We start from the raw sequence: 10,276 nt of genomic DNA, 5'->3' as shown, positions 1-10,276 counted from the left end.
AACTTGAACTACTTAATGTAGTACCCCTCGGCATGTAACGTTTGGCAATAACTTTTGTGCACAAGTGGTTATGAGGACAAGACGAAACCTTTTATTTTGCTGGAATTCAGGCACTTCTAGGCAGGTGGCGCAAGTGCATTGGAGACTACATTGAGAAATGACATTATCAGTTTTGTTAAGGTTTGTTCCATTTACTAATGAATCCCATTTTCTTTGCCTTGACTCCCCCTCGTACAACATTGAATCATGTGGATTTATTTTTGCTTTTTTGACACCAATCAACAGAAAAAGACTGATGAACTAAATGGTCTACTGATCTATCAGTAACTTTTGTTCTAAAGTCTTTTGTCTTAGGATGTATTTGTTTCTAAAAAAAAAAATTGATTTGCTTAGATATAAATTCTGTGCATTTCTCGTCTCCTGATAAAAGTGGGCTAAGACGCCATCTGCGAGATGAGTATGTGGGGCATAACGATTTTAGCTCCAAGATCAAAGGGGTGTGGTCGGTGAGAACAATAGTGTCGTACTTAAAGATTTAATCGTATGCAAGAAATTGTTATCTACAAAGAAATCAATTCTTGAGTAGCAGTGATGCACTGGTGAGTAGAAGGAATATGCTCTTGAGTATCGGTTTAGAAATCTCCGTGGGTCTGATAAATTGTGATCAGTTACAAACTGTGTAATTGTCTTGTAATTGTCGCCCCTGTGGCAGATCTAGGTCTTGATTTAAAACACAATTAAAGTCCCCAGCCATTATAATTTTATGAGTGTTACACATTAGGAATGGAGGCAAATACATTTTGGATGAAGAACCCAATCATCCACATTGGATGCATATATATTTATGAAAATCACTTTACAGTTAAATAAATTACCCATGACAATCACATATCTCTCATCAGGATCAGATACTACAAATGAGACTGTTCTATGTATAAGAATTCCCACACCTCTAGTTTTCTTTGTAAAGCTAGTATGGAATATTTGGCCAGTCCAGTCTCTGTGCAGCCGAAACTGATCCTTGCATAATAAGTGGGTCTTTTGTAAAAACACTATTTTAGTGTTTAGACCTGTTAGGTGAGAGAATACTTTCTTTCTCTTTAGTTCATGACTGAGGCCTTAAACATTCCAGCTCTCAAAGTTAACTATTCGTTCATGGAGACATTGCTTCTGAACTTTTGTTATTTTGTAGTCTTAACTGAAAATAAGACAGTAATTTCCAATTTTCCCAGGAGTTATTGCCATGAAACCTATTGTTATGTTGGCATTTATAATTATAAGGATTAAAATCATAGATTAGACCTAGCTTGCTCTCTTTTTCTTCTCTCCCCCAGTCCCCCTGCCCACCTATTTTGCCTCCCCACATGAGGCGGGACCACACTTCACAAAGCCCCAGTCCTCTGACATACTTAGAGACATAGCATGTCCAAAACAAATAAGCCCCCCAGCAGTGGCGTGTAAGGATTAAAATAGAGACATCTATTGACAAGTCCAAATACTATAAGCAAAAAATATAATCTTAAACAGTCTTGAGATAGTAAACCCAGGGAATGATGTTAAACAGTCTCCTTTAAAAAAAATGACACATACATACATATACGCATATAATTGTAATTAAAGCTTAAACAGAAAGTGGCAGAGAAGGGAAAAGGATGTAGAATTGCGGCACCAGTATCACTGCATGGGGATCAAACAGCAGGTAAGATCTTCTTTGCCATGTCATGACAGGATGCGACTCATGATCATATTTAAAAAAAGTGTCGGATCAGTTTTCTTAGCTCTTTTTCTGCTTCCTCCATAGAGGTAAAAATATAGAGTTTGCCTTGAATGTCCACTTTCAGTTTGGCAGGATACAAGCGGTTGTATCTGATCTCGGCTGTTTAATGTAAAAAGCGGAATGTGTAGCAGCTGTTGAGGGTGAGAAATCGGGGAAAAACACAAATGTGGTTACTTTCAAATATAATCTCTTATTTCTGTCTGAAAAGTGACATTATATGTAATTTAGATTGTATTTTTTCCAAATGCATGATAAGAGTCCTAAATTTAGAGGTATTTGATCCCTGTATGTGGTAAGCCGCTGCTATCTCAGTGTCTGATTGAAGTCCTCTCCGATTATTTTAGAGAATAGTTCAACTACGAATTTCACTAGATTTGGACTTGCACAATTCTTAGGGAGACCTTTGATTCTAATATTATTCTTTCTAAATCCATCTTCCAGTGCCGCAAGTCTGTCTCAGAGTATTTTGCATTCAGAATTTGCAGCTGTTGCTTTTCTGTCAGCAGTTGATGCCAGTAGTTCAGCTGTTTACTTTAAAGTTTTTTCTTAAACTTAAATGCATTTTTCTGTATTTGGTCCTCAATCTTTTTCTAGCATACCTTTAAAGGCTGTCTGAAAAAGATTATTTAAATGTTTTTTTCTGGTCTTTATTATGCTGAAGCAACTTCTCGTTTGTCTTGTGTATGTCCTTTATTTCCTTCCTTATATCATTTATTTTTTTCTTTAAGTCATTCTTGATCCCTTTCATGTCTTCAGCGGTGGCCATTGTGGCAATCATTACCATCAGTTCAGACAGCATTTCGATCTCTCCATGCTGTGTGGGTGAAGTGGCAAGCACAGTTAAAGTCGATGTTCCCTGCTCGCAAGGAGTAGATGACAACGCAGAAAGCAAGGCCAGTTTCAGTTTCAATGAATCTTCCAGAATCAAAGAGCACTCGTGACCTGACTTACTAGCACATTCGCTCCCACTTTCGCTCTCGGCTAGAGACGATGCAGCAGCACGAGGTACCAAGAAATCTGTGCTTTCGCCGGTCTGTTCCAGGTCAGTCTCTGAAAGGCCATACCTTGAGCTTGGACTTGATTCATGTCTAGGCTTGGATGAAGCTTTAGCTTTATTTTCCATTTCTTTCTGAGCCCCTTTTCCCTGCCACTCATGTTTACATATGCTTGCATATACTGTAATAGAGTACTCGGGTTGAGTAAATACAGGATACCTCGGGTTGATAAAAAAAATGAGAAGAGAAAAATAACACCTCTGCTAACGGAGTTCCGCTTCAGACGTCCATCACGTCCATCTCCCGTAACGGACGAGACCAAAACCTCAGCTAGGCACTTCCTGGTGATTCATAAATCATGTATACTTAGCAAAAAAAGAAACGTTCCTTTTTCAGGCCTGTGTATTTCAACAATAATGTTTTAAAAATCCAAATAACTTTACAGATCTTCATTGTAAAGGGTTTAAACAATGTTTTCCATGCATGTTCAATTAACCATAATCAATTAATTAACATGCACCTGTGGAATGGTCGTTAAGACCTTAACAACTTACAGAAAGTAGGCATTTATGGTCACAGTTCTAAAAACGCAGGACACTAAAGAGACTTGTCTACCGGCTGTGAAAAACACCCAAAGAAAGATGCCCAGGGTCCCTGCTCATCTGCGTGAACGTGCATTAGGCATGCTGCAGGGAGGCATGAGGACTGCTGATGTGGCTAGGGCAATAAATTGCCATGTCCGCACTGTGAGACACCTAAGACAGCGCTACAGGGAGACAGGAAGGACAGCTGATCATCCTCGCAGTGGAAGACCACGTGTAACAACACCTGCACAGGATCGGTACATCCGAATATCACACCTGCGTGACAGGTACAGAATGGCCACAACAACTGTCTGAGTCACACCAGGAACACACAATCCCTCCATCAGTGCTCAGACTGTCCACAATAGGCTGAGAGAGGCTGGACTGAGGGCTTGTAGGCCTGTTGTAAGGCAGGTCCTTACGAGACATCACCAGCAACAACACCGCCTATGGGCACAAACCCACCTTCGCTGGACCAGACAGGAGTGGCAAAAAGTGCTCTTCACTGATGAGTCACGGTTTTGTCTCACCAGGGGTGATGGACAGATTCGTGTTTATCGTCGAAGGAATTGAGCACGTCTGGGACCTGTTGGATCGCAGGGTGAGGGCTAGGGCCATTCCCCCCAGAAATGTCCAGGAACTTGCCGGTGCCTTGGTGGAAGAGTGGGGTAACATCTCACAGCAAGAACTGACAAATCTGGTCCAGTCCATGAGGAGGAGATGCACTGCAGTACTTCAAGCAGCTGGTGGCCACACCAGATACTGACTGGTACTTTTGATTTTGAGTCTCCCTTCATTCAGGGACACATTGTGAAACATTTTTAGTTTATGTCTTATGGTGTTGACTCTTTTAGTGTTCATACAAATATTTACACATTAAGTTTACTGAAAGTAAAAACAGTTGAAAGTCAGAGGACGTTTCTTTTTTTGCCGAGTATATATGTCGAGGAAGAAGCTGTATTTTGAAGTTTACAGCAGAAGAAGACGACTTCAAAGCAAAAAAAGTAATCTTAGATATTTATTTATCATTAATAAATTTTCCCTTAAAACTAAAAAGTAAATCTATATACATTTACATCTTATTTTTAAGATACAATAAAAATATTTTTTTCTATGAAAATTAATATTACTTAACTTTTCTACATATGAATTTAATAGTTAACATGTAAAAAACCAGTTCCTTCAGTCTCCAGAGCCAAAAAAAAAAAAAAATACAAAACCCAGAAATGCATCCACATTTGCTCACAAATGGGGATTACATTAATGTTGTACAATGATTTTCCAAAAAAATTAGGATTATTATATTTGCCTAAGCAGTTATTAATGCAATTTAGGGGTTTAAAAATATGCATACCCAAATTTTAAAAGCTTTTTGTACAACTGTAACAGAAACTGAGAATGTTAAAAATTCAAAACATCCATATAATCAATTCACCAGTGCAATCATTTTTTTTTCTTCATATACACAATTTCTGTTACTAAGCACTGGTTTTTATTTTACCAAGTGCAAACGTCATTTCTTTCATTGTTTTGTATATGCAATATTTGCTAAAAGAGAGCAGGCTTTATACTTGGGGTGGCTGCAAGGCTAACCAATGCTGGATGCAAATACCCTTAAGAGCAAATTATTACAACTCTTCGAAACCAGAAAATCTGATTACATCTGGAGCATCCTAGGAGCAAAAGAAGCTTTTCAGACTTTGAATGTTGCAGTCATTTCCCAACAACCAATGCTAAAACATGAGCCCTTATTTAAAGAAAGAAAAAGAAACTAAACACACACACATTTTTGGCATATTATCATCCATTAAAAATGATGTGCTTTTGGTGTTAAGAACTGAAATAAACGCAACAACGCAAGAGAAGAGTCAAGCTACTAGGATCAGCTGTCTTGATGTCTCTAGAACATAACTTGTCAACTTTGGCAAAAAGCTGAACGACTGTACATGGATACAAAAATATATTAAATATATTAGTGCTTTTGTCAGGTAGAATAACTGAGAATGAAAACAAGCTTCTCTGTGCATTCTCATGGACTGCAGTGGCCCTAGTGTTTAGGTCGGTTTTCGAACAGAGTGTGTCCTAGGCGTCTTTTATTGCCCTTCCATTACATAGCATCGGACACGTTAACTTCACTCATCTAAATAAAAATGTGCATTCTGAACAGCAGCCAACTTACAGAACATAGAGGGCCATTGCTCATTGACTGGACTAACACCCTGGAGATGCATTTATTTCAAAGGTGATAGCTTTCGAAAAATCTATTTGATACGCTCTGCCCTTGAGACTCGGATCATTTAAATAACATGAATATTAAATATGGGACACCTTTAAGAGTTTTTACATGTTTTTTTATTTAAGCTATAAAACTAATAATAAAGAAAACTATGTATTGTATTGCGGTCACCAGAAAAATGCCTTGCTGTCTACAAGTTACAGTCTGACTGTGCTCTAAGAGTAAATAGACAAGCCATTACTGTTGAAACGAACAAAAGCATAATCGTACGTTATGGCGTATTACTGCTATGGTAGATCTCTGAGGAAATCCTTCTGGTTAATACTGTGCAGGAATGCCCCCAGAAGCAGACGAAAGTTCTGCCATGGGGAGCTGACAGCCATTGCTAATCTCCCCCAAGATAACCGACCTTACCTAATGAGTCCTTTGACATATTCTATGTTTTTTCCTACAGCATTCTGTTGAAATACAGCAGAGCTAAGGCCATGAGAGTATTAGGAGCTAATCGATGCCTTGTATAAGAGACAGCTGGGAAACTGCCTTCTCACTCGGTTTTGAAGAAGATCCAGAGGCATTTGTGGAACAGGGAATAAAGAAGGCAACTTAAACGACTACCGAATTATTACCCTGAACAGTATTTGGTTTTTGAGACTATGAAACAAATGTTTGCAAGGTCAAGAAAGTAAGTAGGAAAAATACTAATGCATAAAATGTGACGCATTATGGAATATATGTATTTAAAAAAAAAAAAAAATAACACAGATTGAGTAAAAGATGCCCCAGTTTTAGCAATTATGTTCATCGCAGAATAAAATTACATTTTTCTAAACAACTAAGCAATAAGATCCATATCTGAATATTGAAGTCTCCCTGACTGGGTTACAGACTATGAATATGTGGTCTGCTTCAGTGGAAATTAATTTCCTGACAAAGTAAATGAATTATTTAGAACTCAAAGAAAATAAAAAATGTACCAAAATATAAAGAACAAAATATTTCAGATTCACCAGTTAAAGAATACTCCCTAAATTCCAGATACACTTGTAAATGTCCTACAATTACAGATCACAAGTCAATGCCAATTGCCCTTAAAGCATGATTGCAAAAAAGAAAATATAATCAAAATTAAAATATAGCTGGCTGGAAGCAGAAATCTAACAGCTAGACAGAGGAAAAAACATATGTGGAACAAGAAGAGCAAATCATCGTTCACTGTCTGCAGTTCCACTAACCGTAGACTAAAATCAATTTCCCTGCAATGAATTTGAAATTGTGCAAAATAAAGAGGAAAAATTTGAATACAGAGGAACACACACACAAAAAAAGCCTTTGCTGTGTTCAGAATGTGGTCCTTCTCATAGCCATGATGGGCACTCTTAGCCGAAGTAACAGGACTGAAAACACCGCTTAAACTGACATCTTCTCCGTCAAGTCCTTCTGTCAAGTCTCTTGTAATATGGAATGCACAGACAAATACATGTTTTAAGTTATCTTTGTCTTTCTTGTTCTCAAAGTTGAACTTTGCCCGGTTTATGCATCATCATTTTGTGAATGCAAAGATGTTGTGCTTCCTTTATGGCTACGAGGTCGACTGTAGGGGCTGTGGTTGTTACAGTTCTCCGTGCCTTTGCCTTCTTTAGTTTTTGCCAGTAAGGTTTCTAACATCTGAAGCTTTCCCTGTTCTTCCTTCATAAAGAGTTCCACCATGAGGACCTTCTCCTTGTGGATCTGCTCACTTATATCCTTTGGAATATCTGGGATCATCCAGTCCACAAAGTCACTCATGAACATCACCAGATTCTGTGTACAAAATGAAAAACATTAATATTAATATCAATATAGCTAAATTCAGACTAACGTGAGTCTGACCCACAACAGATGAGCTGAAGTAGGTACAGCAATCAGTGGAAGAGAGGACTCGTTAAGTTTTCAAAATGCAACTGCCTTACTTTCTAGTTGCCAACCACTTGAATGCTCTGTGCCACGATTCAGACCTAAGGTGCCTTGTGATGAAAAACAAGCAGCCTGTCTAACCAAGCTAAATAAACATTCCTGAAACACAAGTGGCTGCTACTTCTACTTACCGCATATACTCACATATAAGTTGGGTCTTGAAACCCAAAAAATCAATCATGAAATCAGACCCCGACTTATGCGCTCGTTCAAAAATACGACTCTTGATTTTTCTTACATCTTCTTGTCTCCTCCAGTCTTACATCAGTTTCTCATGCGCATCGAAGTTTGTTGCAGCAGCACAATTACCAATTTCTGTCGCTACTTCAATGACATTTAATTTAAAACCAGCTTCATATTTTCTTCTGATTGAACACTCCATCGTAGATAAGGGATGCTCTTACGATAAATGTGTATGAAAGTGTGAGATACAAAAAAAAAATAAACACACAAATCAGTGCAAATGTTGCTTCGGAATAGTTTGGGTATTACTGTGCGGTCACGTAGGCACAATAGAGAGAGAGAGTGAGAGGTTAGGATCACGCGCTGATACAGCGCATTGCCACACCCACAGCGCATTGCCACACCCACACAGAACAAAGGCAGTGTGCTCTGTGGTTACTCTCTCAGGTGGGTGTTAGCATATCATAATCTCTTGGACCAATAGCGTGAGTTTTCCGCATTCGACTTTTATGATCGACATTATAAAATACCAGAAATTATACATTAAAATCAACTCCCGACTTATCTGCGAGTATATACGGTAGTTTGTAAAGAAAAGGCAAGCATGCTGCATATGGGAATGATGTATTTTTTCTTTTGAACAATAACTTCATTTTGTTTTCATTCTACTTTTCCAGGTGTTTTAATTGTTTAATTAATGCATTACTTACTAATTAGTGGGTCTGATGCTAAAGTAGCCTTTCACGATTCAGTGTTGGTTGCCTGGCTGTCTGCTTGTTTTTAATTGTCATTATTAAGATATAATGAAGGGAGCAAGGTGCACAGAGAAAGGGCAGAATATAATGAAATCAACAAAAGAGAGTTAAGCATTTAAATCTATAGCAAAAATAGAAATATTTCTAAATCTTTATGTATAAAACTCTACGGTGATGACCAACTAACTGCTGGAGCTAGAAACGTGAAATTTGGACAGTAGATACCTTTTATGACATAGGCATCCACTAAGAAGAGATATTTTGACATTCAAGCCCAGAGGGGGTGAAAAGGGGGGGTTACATTTTTTCTAAAGTGACACCTGTATATCCAGAAACTACTTAACTGAGAAACACAAAAATTTGTATACAGACACTTCAATAACAAAAAATAAACACATATTTTTGGATTTTCCGAAATTCAGCCCTTGCAGGGGTGATACAGGGTGTGCACGTTACTATGGGAAAAAAATGAAAATAGGACTTTGGTCTTCAAACTTGATAATTATGCTCTACAAAAGAAACATGTACGTTTTTCAAAAATTTAACCGCTGAGGGGGTGAAAAGGAGGGTTAAACATTTTTAAACTAACACCCCGTATATCAGAAACTACTCGACTGAGATACGAAGAAATGGCATACAGACTCTTCAATACATTAAAATAAAGACATATTTTAATACTTAAATAAATATGTGCTTCTACATTAAAAACATTTAAATTTTTGTCTTTTTAACATGCACACCAATTGTGCAATTAATGCGTAGTTATTAGGTACTAAGAATTGTAACAAAATAATAGTCGTAACGTTCGTACTGCACGTGCACCACCGCTGCCGAGTATATAAGTAGCAGCACAGCACAGGCCGCTTCATTATAAATGCAACATTTGTCTGTCTAGGAAACACGTCTGCGCATTCGATATTACAAAGCACTTTGAGCTACTGTTTGTATGAAAATGTGCTATATAAATCAATGTTGTTGTTGTTACTTTCGGTTCTAATTTGTAAAATTGTACTTTTCAGTACAATATTTTCCTTATTAAACCCTTATCAAATAGATTCCCCTATCATATATAGATATCATAAATAGATATCCCTATTCATTTATTCTATTTAATATCCTCATAAATATAATATTTTGAGCATTTCAACCTCCTTTGTTTTAGCAAAGGTTAGGAGCAGTCGTGAAATCGCTTTAGCTGTTGCGTCTTCTGGGATTGCTGCTAGCCTTCTAGAAGGGGGCAAGACTGCACATACTGCTTTTAAGCTTCCTTTCAACCTGATACACATGGAGACCCCTTTATGTAATATTTCCAAGCAAAGTAACATGGCAGTAGTGCTGTGACATACTAAGTACATAAAGGGGGTACTGAAGCTCTGAATAGAAGCCTTCAAGATATCAGGGATAATAATAAGGTGATGGATGGAGTTAATGTTGTTGGCAGGTGATTTTCGTCAAACATTACCAGTAGTGCCCAGAGGAACATGAGCAGATGAAGAAGCATGTTCCGTGGCCATCAATGAGCAAACCAAAACTCATCAAAAATATGAGAGTCCATCTAAGGGGTGATGTTTTTGCTGGTCAGTTTTCAGGCCTGTTGCTCAAAATAAAATAGGGCATGGCGATTTTCCAGAATCGAATGGTAAACTTACCATCCCTTCAGAACTGTGTTCTATCGTGACCACCGTGTGAGACTTAATTTCCAAAATATATCCTTTGTGGTGTATGGCTGGGCGTTCATCCCGGCCAATACCCCCAAGTTGCCAGGTGGAGCCCTCCCTGCAGTATGGAGGTCC

General features: G+C 38.0%; 1 protein-coding gene across 9 annotated transcripts in view; it reads right to left on the bottom strand.

The window, feature by feature from the left end:
• Positions 1-6,332: 6,332 nt before the first annotated feature.
• ano1a (anoctamin 1, calcium activated chloride channel a) overlaps positions 6,333-10,276 on the bottom strand; it is a 264,303-nt gene continuing 260,359 nt past the window's right edge. For all 9 annotated transcript variants that reach the window (XM_039748821.1, XM_039748789.1, XM_039748779.1 and 6 more), the window contains one exon: positions 6,333-7,392. In XM_039748821.1, coding sequence (XP_039604755.1) covers positions 7,123-7,392 — 270 coding nt within the window. In that variant the 3' untranslated portion in view covers positions 6,333-7,122. The remainder of the gene's footprint in view (positions 7,393-10,276) is intronic.

Source organism: Polypterus senegalus, chromosome 1 (assembly GCF_016835505.1).
Source record: "Polypterus senegalus isolate Bchr_013 chromosome 1, ASM1683550v1, whole genome shotgun sequence".
Lineage (NCBI taxonomy): Eukaryota > Metazoa > Chordata > Cladistia > Polypteriformes > Polypteridae > Polypterus > Polypterus senegalus.
Note: the sequence above shows the minus strand (reverse complement) of the source record. Positions and strands in the feature narration are given on the sequence as shown.